Genomic DNA, 18,347 nt, shown 5'->3' on the forward strand with positions numbered 1-18,347 from the left:
CTGACGTATCGCTCAAAGAACGTCACTGCAGCGCTCTTGCTAACTGTTGCATGTCACGAAGTATAGCAAAGCGCTTTACAAGGTGGCATGCACGTTTCCATTTGATGTATGAAACGTCTGACAAATCCTGCGGTGTATTTATAGAACAATCTTGCATTCGACGGAACATTAAATGCCACATTTAATTTTCAAAGCAACTTGCAGCTTGAGGATCCTAGCGTGCAAGGATGCGTTTTTCAATCAAAAATGTATTTTCAGCAGTTCACTGACTTTGGCACAAATCTCGGATAAGAAGATCTTCCTTATGAAAGTAAGTAATATTTAAATTGTAAAATTATATCGCTTTATTTAATTATTCGTTCTATTAAATAATACGCGCTATTATCCACCTCCGATATTTCGTAAAATTGAACAGCCACACCGGTCTGTTTGCCACAAAGGACACCGGTAACTCGAGAACCGAAAATTTTCCGCGTTTGTTTGCCGTAAACGTTCGCTGGAGCGAATGCAGGTAGGGGATTAACGAAGGATAGATCGCACGTTTAACGTAGTCGCAGTCAAAGAGCTCGGGTGTACGTGCGTCGCGCGAGAGCTTTTGACCCGTTAAAGTTCCCGAACACTCCACTCCCGAAGAAGAGTGAAAGGGTTAGAGAGCGCGATGAAGAGCGGCTGCGAAGGAGTCATGTTTGGATGGGGCGGTGAGGCCTTGGAGGACGCGGCTTGGCTCTCTGCAACGACTTGGAAAGCGCGATAAATAATATCCCATGCCCATTCGCCGGCCTGCACATAGTGCAAAGGGCGAGTAATTAAATGGAATTATTTAGTGTTATGAAAGGATGCGGTAATAGGAGCAACAGCCACGATACCGTCCAACTCGGTTATGCTACCCTCTTCTTTGATACCCTTGAGTATATGGAAAGGAACCAGGGTGGTTTGTGGAAGAGGTGGAAACGGAGAAGGGGAAGGTGAGACGGCGGCATTAGCGAGCGTAGGATAAAGAGGGAAAGCGACAAAGGTTGGGTGAGCCTCTGTACTCGGGAAGAAAGAGGAGGAAGCGAGGCGAGAGAAGGGAAACGGTGCACGCCGTAAGGGTCGACCGCAATGAATAGTTCATTTCTCTTTGAAACTTTGTTGGAGTGCACGGTGATGATTAGCGGAGACGACGGTGAAATTTGCCAAGTGACCGAGAAGGGCAAGACGCGAGAGTAATTCGCAAACTGGCCTTGAAAATCGGGTAAATACCGCCGAGTTGACGCTCGCTGAGACGTCCTTAATATTCAGAACTCAGAGGCTGAAGAAATTTCACCGAGCGGTTGATCCTTCGAGCGTTGTGTTGGTGCTCGTGCTTGTAGTCGTGCACGTTGCATTGGACGCGCTTCGTATTTGCATACGTTAAATCACATTGACATGGTTTCTCGTTTTAAAGGGATACCGGCACGGTGTAACTTGTATATTTGGAGGCTTATATATTTTATACAAAAAGGGATAAAATTATATTTTACATCGAAATGCGAGATTTTTACATCAAATATTTAAACTTTGTTTCTTTAACATCAAAGTTAAATGAAATATTTAGTTCACAAGTTGAGAATGTACAACACAAGATTATCGTACAAGTTCAAAAGCATTGAACTTGCAGAGGATGATAGGTACATAGTCTAGACTAACAATGTTAAATGTATTTCTTGAAAATTCTTGGAACGTTGAATAGCGTCAAGGCTTCAAACAATCGACGTCTGAAAATGAAAAATTCATAGCGAACATGGCATGGAATCTTCTTCGGCGTATTCTTTCTTTTCGTCGCCGTTCTCTAAATGTACGTACTTCGTTGTGGACATTGCTGAAATACCACCGTTGTCCTGAATGTCCGCATTCGTCGACAATTTCTTGAAAGCGACTGGCTGCCACTCACATAGAATGTGTAAGATATATTTCTATGATTTCTTGTTTTGAATCGTATGCCTTTTTGATTCTCTATCGCATATTATACTCAAACATGTTATTACAGTATTATCGATATTGATGAATGGACTCGGTAAATGGGAAGAAAAACATGTGATATAACGGCGAAACTTTGTTTCTTCGTAATAATTTACAAGCTTTTTACTTCTTCGTACATTCTTATTTTCATACCTTTATATATATTCTTATCGAAAAAAATATACCACTGGTTGTTTAACTAAACTGTATGATACGCAAATACATATATAATATTAAAATAATTTTTCGAATCGCAAATACACTTTACATATGCTTAACAAATCCTTGTTAATTCAGGTTACCTTTAATATTATAGATTGCAGAGCATCCATATATGTTGCAAGCAGTTCTTCTATACTTAATCATTAGTATTTTATTCGTTCACTTGTCGAGAACGATATATTTTTCTTGAATTATCTTTTATAATGACGTATTGTCAGAAATTACTAGCGTCTTATAATTTGAAAGTTACTATCTTTTATAAACCATTCGAAGCGAAATACAAATTCATATGCAATTCTTTCTCATCCGATTATGAAATCGAAATTTTTCGACGATAATCTTAACATACTTCAAGGATATACAAATTTACACGAGTATACTTTTTTCACGTAAAATGTTTCATTGCCTTGAAAAGTTTAAAAAGTGAAATGGCTCAAACAACGATTCTTATGAAATTACATTTATTGGCATATTTAGGTCTATTGATAATCAATTAATTAATATCACTATCGGAAATGTTAGGTTCCAGTTAATTAATAAAGCGCTTGTTTCTCAAATTAACTACCGACTAAACAAACACTGGACCTTTCCCTTTATTCGCTTTTTCTGTTCTTTTATATATTCGTCACAGCGTATAGTATGTTTGAAAGCGCAGTGTCGACACATGGAACATGTGTGATAAACGTCACGTCATCTACGTGCCGCTTTATCAGGTCCCTATTTTATATCATCTGCACCAGTGCTACATTACCAATAGTATCTTCTGCATTGGTCAGCCAATATCTGGCATATTGGTGGATACTGATATTTCTGCTTTCCTAACTTACTCTCATGCGAAAATTTTAAATGAGCATCGTAATCTTTGGTTAGAAAAAAGTGCAGCATTAAGGAAGAAAACGATTTATATATGAAAAATATGAAACAAAAGTAATATTGGAATAAGATCGAAACGTAGATGGATCGATATGCTTTCTGGCGTTCGCGTATGCTTATTCGTGGACCTCTGTTCTGCTCGCTCGTTTAACGGGGTGAAGTATCTCGAAAATAATAAAACTCCATATTTCACCGAAACTCCCATCGCTGAAGCAGCTATGCAAATTTCAAGAGGGACCTCACCCCTACTCGTGATCGTAAGAGCGCGCAGATCTGCCACTGACGTTTTTAATTATTCAATAAAAACTTGAACGTCAGTATAGGTAACTATAGGTGAGATGCTCGTAGCTACATTATGTCATCTTTTGATATCTGCTTTGTCGATCGATCTGACGCAAATCAATAATAAATAAAAATTCATTTTATGGCTTTGCGTTATAAATATTTTATCGTAGCTTAAAATGTATTATGATGCTAGGTAGGGATAAAATCTTTGAAAAAAATATTGCTTAACGATTAGATTACAAATTAAAATATTCGTGATCAATATTTAATACTCACTTTTTATTTAATAATTAATTGCTCAATTTGTATTACTTTATTATACCGAAGAAAATTTTCTTTTCTGAAAAATCATCTATGTTTTAATAAACTCTGTTGTATGATCGTCGAATAAGAATTATTGAATAATTTTAATACCACTTCTAGATCACACGAGTTTAAGTTCTGCTACTTTTATCAGTATAGTATCGTGGACAGATCACCTAAGAAATAACGGGTGAACTGTAAACAATGTTGCGAGAAAACCTAAGTGCCGACAGGCTGAAAGGGTCGGGAAACTTCAATGGGCCAAGCGACCCATCAATGCGTCGTCAGTCCTTCACTCGAATAGTTATGCAGGAGAAGGCTTACGTGGCCATAATCGCGGACGGTTACGGAACGCGTACGTGATGGAGGTATGAGAAGACGACAAAGGGATGCTTAAGGGAGAAAGACGAATTAATCGGCAGTCGTTAATTGAGAGTCGAGTTATGAGGAGTCGTTAATTGAGAGTTGAGTTGTGAGGAGTTAGTTGCGAGTCGGGGGAGCACGAGGCGGGTGTGGGCTCCCAGGGCGTAGGACCACGCCCTGGGAAACCCCTATGGATCTGATATTCTCCTATAGTTGGGTGGTGGCTTTGGCCCTCGTCAGCTTGCCGATCCGATGCGGAGGATTTCGGAGAACTTGGTGGGCCCATACCTGCCAAGACTACTCACCTCACCTTCTCGTGGGGCCCCCGTCACCCTGCACCAGCATTGACCGGGATAGGGTGCGGAAGAGTGACCTTATACGGCCTTATACGGCCTTATGCGGCCTATTACCAAACATTGGCGGGGCCAGAGTAGAAGTTCGTCGACTGTACGAGGGTGTGGTTCGATCCAGTGTTCTGTACGAGGCCCCGATGTGGGCGGAAGATTTGCCAAGGAGTCGTCACAGCTTACTGCTGCTGAGGAGGTTGCAGAGGATTGCCTCCATCTGAATAGTCAGAGGATATCGGACCATATTCCACGCGTCGGCGATGTTTGCAACGCTTCGATGGTTTGCTAAACGTCCTTTGTACTCCTCGAATGCGACCTCGTAAGATACGATTCTTTATAAATATCAGATGGCCGTCGAGAGATCTTACGGCACTGCGGTCAAATATTTTTACTATCTCCTGTTCTTTTTGTTCGCCGCAAAATCAAGAATTGTTCCACGCTAGAAAGGTCAATCCAAATTTCTGTGAGGCTCGTTCGTGCCTGGAATGATAAAGATATTCCCTTCAATTTTCCACAGAATTTTTGCTTCAATTTTCAAAGATGTCGAAGACATAAAGCGACCAGGAAACGCTTTATTATATCCTGCGGGTTATTGAAACTCCTATGCACTACACATAATGATTCATAGTATTTGAACACTTAACACAATAAATTTTCATGAACATGTGTATTATTCGTCTTACATGAAACTTTTTAACGCAATGAGACGGAATTAACGTAATTAGATTGGAAAAATTTGAAACCAATCCAAAAATATACATAGAAGTTACGAGACATGTACTACAAACATACACTCAGTAATAAATTAGTATATAACATGAATAGTGATTTTGAACACGTAGTTAGTGTTAAATATGGTCTCGTTAAGTATCGTGTCTTATTAATATAATGAGTAATTTACTATCCATACACTATGTTGATACAATATCTGTGATGATAATATTCTTTCTTAAATATCACTAAATTACAATTCCCATCCATTTCCTTAGTCGTGTTTATAAAAATATGAATTTACATTAAAATCTGCACTTCCATATAAAGTAGGATCGTATCATAGAAGTACAGAATTCTGAACGTTCGAAGATTTTCCGTTACATACTCGTTGCCATTATTTCTTTGCTATTTCAGAAATGTAAGAAACATAGAAGGAAAGGAGGAAGAAAGAGAAACGAAAAGAGAGAAGAAAGATTAAAAGAAAGGAGGAAAAGAAAGAAGAAAAAAAGTGCAATCAAAGCAATGTGTCTCAAGAGGAAAATTAGGGATCGACTTGTCGTTCGATTAACCATTTTCTCTGATTTCCTGGATCGCTATTCTCTTTTTGATTCCTCGCCCCGCATTGTGGCAATTACCGGCGAGCTGGGAAGCAATGCAGTTAACCAAACAAAAGGCCGTTAAAGCCACCCTCGATATCTGCACCTCTGCTTCCTCTTCTCGTTTATTCCGTTCCAATTTCTCCTTTCAGCTCCGTCAGATATTTCGGTTGATTCTTGTTTTGTACCTTTCAACAGAATGGTATCAGCAACCATTGTCTGTGATTACAGTGATTTTGTGTAAAAGCCATAAAAGGACAATAAAATCATCCTTTGCATATTCCACCTATCATTAATGAAAAACTGTATTTAGATGGTTGCGCGTCCGTTAAATCTTATTGTATGCTGCTTTAATAACGCGAAATGGAACGGCATGGAAGAATTTTAGTGGAAGTTGTGGAACAATACCAAATACGGATTTCCATAATTTCATTCATCGACATGCACAGCATTGCACGGTCGTTCAACGGCGGTCTGAGACATTAACGCTGTTTCTTACTAATTTAAGTGTTTTATCAACCGCCGTTATTTCTGTGTCGCGTTCCACAAATAATGATAACGTGATATAAAAAAATCTTATCTTATATTCCAAACTCGTACGTGTAGAATCCACTCTCTTGTCCATTGTACCACGATTCCTGAGATACTCTGCATAATTAGCCTATAGTTAATCCATTTTCCGATTTAAACAGCTGTGACTCGATTCATCGATTACTCTCTAACCTGCTTTGCTACCAACAGGCATCGGCGTTAGACAAAACCATGATGTACACCACTCCAGAGTAACAAGGCTACGTTACAGCAGAACTTGTGTGTCAGAAACAAACGAATTGCAAATACCAGCCAATTTTGGCTGGCCGATGATCTGTTAGTGGACAGAGAAAGCAGCATCGAATTGGAAAAAAGAAAAAACGCGTCAATACGCTATCTCGAAGAACAAAGCGTATACGACGACGCTAATCTCGTTGCGAACTCTTCAACTATTCCCGAATCGCCCGCGGCTCTCAAAGATACTCTCGTTAACGGAACCGAACGCGATCAGCGTAGTATGGGCTCGAGTCAGGCAAAACGGGGGATACAGGAAAAAAGGCAGATCCACCGAGGCAATGTTAAACGAGGAGGGAGCGTTGCAAATTGATTAACCGACTGATTCGCGGAAATGAAAGCGAACACAGAGCCTGGAAACACAATGGGGGGAGTACGGATCGCGTATCAAGTGGACTCGAGACACTCAAGGGTTAAATGGATCGGCCCGTATGAAGCCGGCTAGCGAGTTAGGAAGGGAAAGCAACGGCGGTCAAAGCGACGCTCGCTTATCTCGCTGGTTATTCAATTATGACAATTTGCTGGAAGGGAGGCTGGTACGTTCCATGCGCCGGCTCACTTTGTACTGGCGGCGGAGGCCGTTTCGCGATAAATTGAGCTCTCAAGGAGGTCTGCGATCGCCGTATATACGTGAATCGGTGTGGAAAAGGTGAATAGGCTTGCAGCAGTTCCGCTGCCACCGCTCTAGAAAGGACAACGATGGTGTGTGTCCCTTTTTCTGTCCTCTTCTACTCCTTCTCCTCCTGCTCCTCTATACTTTCGTTCATCTTCTTCGTGATCATGCTCACGCTTCGTGATCTCATTCGCTCTTTCTCATCCCTATGTACGACAATTCACGCACATATACCTGCACGCATACAGGGCCGAGTGCTCGATATGCAAAATCGCTGAATACGGCCGTAAAACGCAGGCGGCGTGTATGCCAATATGGCGAGCATGCCTGCCACGCTTTTCTCTCGTTCCCTCTGCTATACGAATCGGCGAGCACCAGGAAAATCGAGATATGAACGTTAACGTTACGCCCAAAATGTTCGTCGAAGCTTTTCGCTGCCTCTTTCGTGTCACCAACCTCCAGTGTCGGTGGCCAGCTTCCCTTCGTTCATAGGAACCAGAGTTAAATTACGACAAGGTGCGTTTAGTTTTTCTTGTTTTATCTGAAATCATTCACTCTCCGAGCTGCACTCTCGCCAGACTGGCAATATTTTTCTTCTTTGAAATTGAGAAGTTCTTTTGAAAAGGGAGCCTACAAGGCTATGGTACATGTACACTCCCGCTTAAAAGATTAGCAATTAATTATGTTTAGAAATGATACTTATAATGTTTTTATTTGTATACACAAACATACTAGTTTTTAATGAAATTTTCGCTGCCGTCTTGAGACTATGGCTTGGCCCCAATTGCGAAAGAAGTATTTCAATTATCTGTTTCTTGTGGAAATTTTCAAATAAGTGTACAAGTCCAAAGAAATGAACGAATGAAATCCAAAACTCTCTAACTAAACTAGTCTTCATCTCCATTCGATAAGAGAAGATTCTTGTTAACGTGTTTCTTCTATACTTACTTAAATGGTTGTTGCATTTAAGCGTTAATTATAGACAATAGAATAAAACGTGTAAAGATAAAATTCGAGCGAAAAATATCAGAAAATATGTACGCTCCGTTTAATTTTGTATCGTGAAAGCTAAAGAGCTTTCAAGTAAATAAGTAAGAGAAGTTAGTATTCCTCGATAAGAAACAAAGAACGAAGGGAACAAATGTTCCATTTATTCAGTGGAATACTGAGAAAATTATTGAATATTTTTCAAAATTTCATGTTGATAACGTATGATATCTTTCTTTGTTTGCTCTCTTTTATATGCCATTCTTTTAAATCGAAGATAAGGCAAGAAATTACTATATCTTTCGCGCAATGTAAATTATATGCGTAATTTTTAAATGCAATATAGGAACAGAAAAAGCCGAGTCATGAGCTGAAGAAAAATAATTTGAAAATTGCGAACCAGTAAAAGTACTACTGCACGATACGAAGATACTTATAATTACACTTAATTAATTAATAAGTGCTATAATGAAGACAACGATGTACAAATGCTTTCCGTAACCAACGTATGTAAATTTCCAGATTTTTCTTTTCTCTGCAAATTTTCTCCCATTTGAGAATGCCGCGCGTTGTCTTAAGATCCTCAGGAGGAATTTCCAACGATCAAGTCACATTCTAGTCGGAATGTCTCATTTCTCGAGGTGAAGCCAAGTTCCACGTGTCGGTACGAACAATCTGCTGTAACAGTCGAAATGGATCGACATTTGCAAATGATTGAATTCAAATTATGGACACAGCGATAGACGAAGACGGGGTTGAAAGTGGTTGGGGGTCAGATTCGGTTCCCCGATCCCACCCCATAACGAACCGAATTCTTTCCTCGTTACTTCGTACATCTCGTTACGGAGATGGGACGCAGATACGCCGCGATTTTCCGCGATCAAGAATTCCTCGCGTGCTTTCGGACAATAAAGTGTGATTAAATTCGAATTTCAAATGGTACAGAGATCGGGCAGAAACTTAAGGAAGTTGCCACTTTCTTCTCTTTTTACCCCTTTTCTTTTCTCTTTCCCGTCGGATTCGTTTGATCGTCATATCGTCGATTCCTTCCGCTGTAATAGTATTACTCGCTGGCAAATAATTTCGATTAAAACTCGGTTGATAAATCCTTCGTGATATACTATATCGCTGGATTATTAGACTCAGAAAATTGGTCAAAGTTATTTATATTACAGTTCGTAACGTAAAGATGTTTATTCTATTGCAAGATTATTTTAATTCTAATTATTATACGTAATTATAATTAAAAATGAATATTATGTATAATATATGTATAAATGTATAATTAATATGTTACACTTACTACTAATGTTCTGAAATATTTTTCAACGGTATATTTTATGTTGAAAACACCAATTTTCATACTCTTTGTCAATGTCCTCAATCACAATCTTCTGTCCATATTACGTTACAATGTTCTGTAGGAAAAACACTTATCCATATTAAAATCAACAGCGTAAAGACACGAAGAAATAAATAAAAGTCACTTCATAGTTCTTTTATTAGATAAACGAATATGTTTCGTCAGTCTACATACTTATTTATGAAATTTATGATAATTCGAGAATTTAATTCACTTAGAACGTACTCTGTATGACAATTACATTAGTATAACATGCACTTGCATCCAAAAATATCAGTTCTATCTGTTCGAATGACGTTTATTGAGATTCTAAAAACAATAATAAAATCTTCAATATGAAGCAAAGAAATGAATAATTTTGGAAGATGTATATAAAAAATGATTTGGTGCCTGTAGCTATTTTTCCGCGTAAATTTGAAACTTTCAAAACAGGAACACTAGGAAATTTAAGACTACGTTTTTGTTCCAGAAATACAATAGCTTTGCGTTGTACATGCACTTCGAGATTGACGTACAAAATGGATTAAATATCAAAGAACATTATCAACAATCTTATCTGTAGTACGTTAGGTGATGTAAGAAAATATTTTCGTAAAGTGTCGCCTTATCGATACCATTATCATCAATATCGTTACCTTCAGTTTCTTGATACATTTCTTCTATTATTCTTCAAATTTTCTCGGGATTTCAAAATTTACTGATCGATAATACATGATGCAAGTCACATATATTAATTCCACGCAAATCGAACAAGGTTTATTAACGATAACGTATCTGTATATGTTTGTGCATTTATTAAATTTTCGATAATTACATAATGAAATTAAATTAGAAAGAAAACAAAAATAAAATTTTATCGTACCAACTAACTTATGTTAAAACTTTCGCTATGGAAAGGTAGCAGAATAAAAAATTGAATTTCGATCACCATCTTAAGTTCATGTTTTATAAAATCTCGATAAAACGTGGACAAATTACACATTTTTCATATGCGTTTGCTTGTAACTGTCTATTTAACACATTACGCAGTCTCTCATTCATGGTCAACATACATGATACTTGTTTTTAAGATGACCTAATGTGAAATAAATAATTGATAACAATTTCATTCGACCCAGTAATACAATGATAAAACAGTTGATCTTGTTTTATAAATTATCGTTGCTGATAAACGATAGATTATGGTTGTACAATTTGGCTTGATATTTCTATTACGAATTATGTGTATAACTGTATAAAGACAGAAACGAAGAAAAATAATTTATGAAATAGCTTGTATAAAATTAGGCGATACCTTTTATTTAATTAAATTTAATTAAATTTATTTCTGTGATTGTTAGTATAAAATGAATATGAATACCCTTTGTGTATTAATTCATTGATGAATCAAAATTAATATTTCCTTTCTATTTCGAATAAAGAATATGTCTTTGTTTTATTCCTTGTATGATATACATTTTATTCATATGTATAATTATGTATTATAGCCTTCATCTATTTAAAGAATTCATATATCTGTATTGATCTTAGTTAACGAATAATATATAGGAGAGATATATCAGTTATTTATAATAACTATAGGTAATAACTAATTGGCAAAAATATTCCGCAAGTTTCAAACAAAATTATTCGCAAATTTATATTATTTTACTTTCACATATATTATTATTAAATGGATATATACATTATGATTACGTGTCCACTTCAATCGCGGTATGGTAATTTGTTATTGTTACTTTTACCCTTTATACCGTCTATAATCGTACATTACACACGTATATCGAAAAATCAGGGCAAAATTATTATCCTGCTTCGTTAATTATACGTTTCATTTTCGCTGCATAGCCAAACACACGGAATACATTGAAGCCGTCGCAGCGACGAAATATCCGGCTCGCGTATTCATGGACGGAAAATGCATTAAAATCTTTCTTTGAGGTGTCAAAAAGGTTTTCTTGATCGAGCAGAGAAGATGAAATCCATGTTTACGTTGTACCGTATCCAAGATTCAACGCATTCTAGTATGCCGTTTCATCCGTGAGGCTCATTTCCTAGCGACTTTCCTTCAGGCCGTTCAAAAAAAAAAAAAAAAAAAAAAAGAAAAAGAAATCAATATCGGTCTCTTTTCGCGGCGTTTCGTTGGATCTTATTGCCCTTGCCAAAAGCCACGAGTTACGCAAACCTGGTGTGGTGCATAGAGAATATAAGGGAAAAGCTACGTGCGTGTGCCGTTAAGGAGAAACAGAGAGACGAAATGAGGAACCTGGAGCAGTCCGTTGTGTGGAAGCGTTGGCACACACATTTGTATGGTGGGTTGCTCAACAATAGGCATTGTGCACCCGCCATAACCAGGAACCGAACGCGACAGCACCACGCCGGCATTGTCCGAATGTCAGACAAAGTTCTTTCTCTCTCTCTCTCTATCTATCTCTCTTTCTCTCTCTCTTGCTCGCTCACTCATCTCACCCCTGTAATTCATATATATAGACGCATTTCTTGTAACATCTCTCTTTCAATGTTTTCACTCGTCCAAATTTTTGCTTCGTTTCTCCACAAATAATCGTCTGTATCGAAGAGAATGCCTATTCTTAGAGATTTCTTCAGAGTATAGTACGTGATTAATCGGCTTATTAATTCTTTAAATACCCAGTTAACCCTTTAACGTATAATTTCCTTCGACCTAATTGATCGAGGATGCACAATTTCTCTTTAACGATCTTCTTTCTTCGCTATGTAACAATTTATTTGGTTTTTGTTATCCTAACTTTACATCTACCGGATTTAATACAACAAGATGTAAAACACAAGAAGTAGAAAGTGAAAGAAAACGACTGTTTCGATAAATACGTTTATTGGTAGGGGAGAATATTAATTTACTGTTAGTTTAAATGTTAGGTAACCGCGTCTCACACGAGCACGAATATTAAAATGCAAGAGTATGAACTTTACGTTATCATCGATACAATTAAATTCACTAAATCGTGTTGTTTTCCTGATGAAGTGAATTATCGAAAATTGATCTCGCTACGTTACTTTTTCACGGACAAAATTCCTGAACTAACATTTCAAAAATAACGAATCTTCTTGGAAGTAAGAAGAGATTGATCGCAAATTTATCAGTTTATCTTCGATCTCCGGACGTGGTAACTTACTTATACTTCAATAGCGTTTATCATGACTTGATTGATAACGAAATCCAACAAAGCAGAGATCCGAATATCGTGTATAGATAGCTACATTTAATTGGTCAATAGAGTATATAAAGCGAATCTGAAATTTGGTCAGGCAAGTTGTGCCTACGACAATACAGAGTTTGGACACTTAGCGTATTATCTTTTTCGAAAAGCAAAATGAAAGGTAAGCTAATTACTTCACTGAATATCTACGAATAGCTTGTTGGATGATATGTTAGCAAGAAAGAGAAATTGAAATTTGAATTGCTACGCAAAAATAAATTCGAAATAATCAGAATCTCGATCGTTCGGTTTATTTACTTATTGAAGAGAATAAAAATAGAATTGTAGAAAGTAAAGTAGAATCTCTGTCATCTGAACTAGTAGGGAGACAAAGTCCCTTGATTATTCTACTTGGTTATTTCAATTGTTATTGAATCTGTAATCAATCTATTAAATTATCCTTATCCTAAGATCGCAACCGTTTGCTACACCAACTATGATGTTAGTTATACTACTTCTATACTGTATAACTACATTAACTGAGCTGTCTTAGTTATACTAACCGTGCTGAATTATTATAAAGTTCTCTAAAATATTATGTATATTTTCTTGTTGCATATTCTTAATCACATAACGATTAAATTCTTCCGATTCGTATCAATATTAATAGACACGTGGCCGTTTTAACAAAGACTGAGATAGTCTTATTTTACAAATAGAATCTACCTGTTCCTTGTGTTTCTACCGATTGTAAAACTGATTTTCTGAAAATAATTCTTTCAAAGATTTGAATCTTGTAGAGGAACGATTTATCAGACTTGTTTTTTGATTTTCTTTTTTTTAGCTGCAATTGTCATTGCACTTATGGCCTACTTGGTCTGTGTAAGCTCCGATGATTCCGTTAAACTGGACTGTGACACCAATATAAATGCAAACCATACAATGGTTCGACACCCATGCAGCTGCACCACTTACTTCGTTTGTCTGACCGACCCACCAATGCCCATGGAATGTCCTTCTGGTCTTTACTTCGATGAAGACAAGCAAGTTTGCAACTACAAAATTAACGTCAATTGCAGACCAAAGCCAGGATGTAGAACTGTTTAAATGTGGTTTAAAAATATTAAAAATATTCAAATGCTATGTATTCATAAATATCACGCAATTTGTTATTACAAAGAATTTATAGAAATGGGAAAAAGAACTTCTGCAGTCATTAAATTGTTCGTTTGATGTTTCAAAAACTCTAATTATTATGGCCAACTCGCATATTTTAAGTTGCCTATTATTCATATAATACGATGTATACTTCATTATGTAAAAATAGATCTTATATTATATTATATTTGTTCTTCTTATTGATTACCTTTCATTTATTTCCATATTCGTCCAGTATTCTGATAAAACTTCTATCCTTAGTTAGAAAAGAAACTTACATACATACACACTCATAAACAGGTTTATTAATCGAGTAAATCGTTTAAGCCCGTTAGAGTATTAAAACTTGATATTCTAATAAATCCATTTCTAATAAATCCATATCCTTTGTTCTTACCCCTTGAATTTCAACTGAAAACGGACAACCCACTTAGAATAACAAAGAAGCGTTTCAAATTGTTCGAACGTTTCTTTCCACCCCGCACACATTCGCCAGTAACTGGCCCAGTTTTTTTTTTTTTTTTTTACGTGAACTCGCTCGTGAACGTTCGTATAAATCAGTTTCGCGGCAAGAGTGTCTCGGAGCTCTCTCAGTTGCAGCTATTAATCATAACAAGTCGTATGGGCGGGGGTGAAACGTTTCCAAGCCTCAGCTGAACTGCATCGGGTCGGTTGTTGCTCGTTTATTCGCACGGAGGACCGAGACTTTACAATTCAATCTCTTCGCCGACATCTATCGAACTCGCTCGTCCTTTCATGAATAAGTCGGGCCGTTTCCGCGAGCAAGTGGAGGAACGGTTCTCGATTCAACATTATCGGCGCGATCGATGGAAACTGGGCGAAGGAGACGGGCGGAAGGAAGATGAAGACGCGATCAGAGCCGGAAGACGATGAGGAACAGATGAAAAGGGGGCTTACAAGAGGACTTTCGAATTCTCCAGGGATTGGCCGTGTATCGTGTGCAAAACAGGAGAAGGATGGCGAATCGGGGAACGAAGTCGGAAGGAGGTGGAAGAGGGCTGTTACTCTGGAAAGTGGGCAACGGTGAAAAGGAGACGAAACTAGAGAAAGAGAGATCTCATCAGAGCAGCGACACTTAAATTCCCTATTTCGTTTGGCGCTCAATACAGCTGCCAGGAGTTTGTCGCGTTCCTCGCGTACATCGGCGAACGGTACCGAGCTTCTCGGCGTTCTCGTCCGTCAGTTAATGTCGTATTCTCGATGTAAAAAGGAGAACGACCGACCAGAAAGGAACGAGAAAGAGAACGAACGAAGGAACGAAGCAACCGAACGAATCGAGACTTCTTATCGGTACGAGTCAGCTACCGGTTACCAGCATCGTGCACATTCCTTTACCTTCAAACCGCTCTTTTTCTCGCCGTCTCTGCCTCGTCTCTCGTCTACAGTTTCCCACTACTACTTTACCGTTTTCGCCGATTTCCCGCCTTCCTTTTGCCGCTTTTCGCCATTACTTGACGAAATGAATCCGACCTTAAAGCGTGCCACGAGAAATGTTAATGGAACCTATTCTGTGTCGAATTGAAAACCGATTGGATAGTCTAGTTATAAGTTCCGGAATAATCACGCGATGTCCCTAGTAGGTATTAAGATAGCGAATATATCTAATTTTAATTTATCGTTGATCGCTTAGAAAGCGGTGTAACCCGAGTTTCTCGGAAGTCAAATTAATCTATTTCACTTTTTCAAAATTTCTTAATGCTAACGCTAGAATATATGATCGGTGTTTCTCTTGTCGGAAAGCAAGTAAATTACACTTTGTAGGATTTATCAGTTTTGTTTCGGTGCAATGTAGAGCTTTCATCTTGTCTTAAGAAAAATTAAACGATTGTATTCACTGTAGTTTGTGAGTATTTAAAAATTCCAGCCAATAATTAGGTTAGTTCGCATTGGCCTCGCCTGTCTGAACGCTCGTTGATATTTCATCTGCAAGGTTTCCACTGCTTCGAGAAAATTTCTCAAGGCTTTGAAATTTCTCAGGTGAATGATCAAAGAATTGGATGTTTCATTTCCATAAGCGATGGCCGAGTCGACAATCTTGCATGTGTATTGTTTGGAATATTATGTCAATGAAAAATCTAAAGCTTCCTTTTCTTATAATCTTTGACGAATAGCATATATCATAACGTAGGTATAAAAGCTTGTAAGTTTATCTAGAAAATGACTCGATCAATTAATTAACATGATTTGAGCTGAATACAACCGTAGAGTTCGTCCTAAGCTTACAAATAATTTTAGAGATACATTTAATTTAGAAATATAACATGTAGTATTGGAAATATTTTTATATATATTTATCTTTGGTACTTGAGCGACGGTTACACGCGTCGGTGAAATTAAATTCCAAATTTTGACTCTGACAACATATCTCGAAATCGTTGTCATTAAAATCGGTAAAGTGTTGTTCTATGTACACAACTACCAATTTCTATTCTATATAATTCCAAAACTCGAACTTGATAATCAGAACCACGAGCAGCAAACACTTTCGAAAACTGAAAGCTTCGGCAATACGCTTACTTTTCAATTATACATCAATACCGTTTGTTCGCATAATGTATGTTCAGTGCGTGACACAGCTTCCTCGTTATTCCATTCACATTTGCATTCAACTACACGAAAAATGTTTTACGATCCGGGTCAGGTTCGTTTAAACCCGTTGCCACAGCTCGAAGTTGTTGCGCCTAGTTGTTTCGTTTAAATCCTTGGAAGTTCTCGTTTCGTTCTTTTTTATCTTCGTTCTCTGTTTTCTTCTGTCTCGCTTTGTCTGCGGTATATAACAAAGGAAATTCGAAAGACACGATCGGGTGGTTAATTTATGCTGTCTGTCTTGCTAGGTGGTACGTTCTGTCAAGCTGCTACTCGCGGCAGGAGGTGAGATCAAATTAATAGCCAGACATTTTTCCAACGTAGGGAGCGTACAAGGAACTCGGCAAAGAGGCAAAGCGGAAAAAAGAAAAGGGAACAAGGGAGAAAGGAAAGAATACCGATTATAAAACGCTCAGATGGCGTGCAAAGAACGCGAGGGCCTCCGTTTGCACGAGACACGAGGGAGGCAAGCTCAGGCTTGGCTTGCCCGTAGAGATTGGAGCTTTGTTGCATGTCTCCTTAGACTTGTACATTTATTACACGGCTGGTAATTCTCATTCGACTGGATTATCGTTTTCTAATCGCTCTCTTAGATGGTCTCTTTGTCTGCAGCACTAATTTCCCCATTGAAACTGTATTCTCTAAACGTGTTCTATAACAAGGACGATTAACGCGATTATTTCTCTGAAGAGAAAATATAAAATTAGATTTTATTAAAAATTTGTTATGCAAGCGGTAATTCGTGAGGAACGGAAACTCACGAAATATTAGCTACAACGAAAAACTTGACGAACTACAACCACAGTTTTCTTCGAGTAGAGTTCGATATGTCATAAAGCTCAAATTTGCTACTCTACGTTCTACTCGTCAGAAGGAGTTCGTCAATTCTATCGAGAAGCGATTCAAGGAAACTGAGTCTATTGAATCGTCTTCGTCGTCTGAAAGTTCCTTGAACGTAAAATCCGGCGTTAGGATTTAAACTAAAACCATCGAAAAACTTTTTCGAAAACCATTTGAAGAAATTCTTTCGTAGAAAGGGGCAACCTGGCTGTTACGACGAATCAACCAAAATCTTTTGTAGTCGTTGAGCAGAATAGGAGGAGAGAGAGAGATAAGGCTGTGATGTAGTCGCCGGTCATTCTCCGGTATCCCTGAGGAAATCAAATTATCAACACGACCAAGACCAACTGATACACGTACTCGTATGATGTAACGAAGGCCGAGCACAGGTGCTGCACTGATATTGGTTTTGCTTCCGAATTTTGTGGACAGCTCTTGTAACCGTAGTCGTACGAGAGGCTTAGCGAGGGCAATTACTCTACTAAATATTCACAAGTTCATTACGAACCGAGTTGAACGCGCGTTCTTCTCTTTATTCCGCTATTCTCGTCTCTTCTTTCCATCTCTGTCTACTTCTCTGTTCTCTTAATTTTTCATCCTTTTCTGTTCCAACGTCTTTGTTACCTCGTATATTCGCAATTCAACGGATTTTGAGTCGTATTTGAACGTTGGATATTTAGTATACTGCGTCTTGCAACTGTAAGATCATTCTAAAACGTTGAATTCTCCTACGTGCATTTAAATTTACGAACGTGAAACTCGAAAGTGATAATTTGGTTACACAATTGTTTAGGCGAAAAATTTTTTACATTTACATTCAACGAAATTCGTTTTCTCGAATTAGTTATTTAAATTGTCTGATTCGAAACGCGCTTCAAAATATCCGGTGAATTCAAATGATTTGAACTTGAAGCTGAATGTCTGAGTACGCGTCTGGTTGTACTACTGAAGGGATTAACAAACGCTTGAAATTTTCCTATTTGTTTGCCATTTTTGATTCGCGAGGTCAAATGAAACGGAAAGTTTGAGAACGTCGACGGACGAAACAAAAGGTAGTATTTCATTCGATTTCTAATCCATATTTTTTTCAACGCA

General features: G+C 37.8%; 1 protein-coding gene and 1 long non-coding RNA gene across 2 annotated transcripts in view; one reads left to right on the forward strand and one right to left on the reverse strand.

Annotated features, from left to right (window-relative positions):
• Positions 1 to 8,577: 8,577 nt before the first annotated feature.
• The window catches only part of LOC117240017, a 298,693-nt gene continuing 288,923 nt past the window's right edge, over positions 8,578 to 18,347 (reverse strand). The window contains exon 3 of the long non-coding RNA XR_004494618.1: positions 8,578 to 8,786. This is a non-coding gene — a long non-coding RNA (uncharacterized LOC117240017). The remainder of the gene's footprint in view (positions 8,787 to 18,347) is intronic.
• On the forward strand, positions 12,612 to 13,830 carry LOC117240003. The gene is made up of 2 exons (XM_033505821.1): positions 12,612 to 12,828; positions 13,492 to 13,830. The coding sequence occupies exons 1-2, from the start codon at positions 12,822 to 12,824 to the stop codon at positions 13,752 to 13,754; spliced, it is 270 nt and encodes an 89-aa protein (XP_033361712.1). The 5' UTR covers positions 12,612 to 12,821; the 3' UTR covers positions 13,755 to 13,830.

The sequence above is a fragment of the Bombus vosnesenskii genome, unplaced genomic scaffold, assembly GCF_011952255.1.
Source record: "Bombus vosnesenskii isolate JDL3184/JDL3185 unplaced genomic scaffold, Bvos_JDL3184-5_v1.1 scf7180000013264, whole genome shotgun sequence".
NCBI lineage: Eukaryota > Metazoa > Arthropoda > Insecta > Hymenoptera > Apidae > Bombus > Bombus vosnesenskii.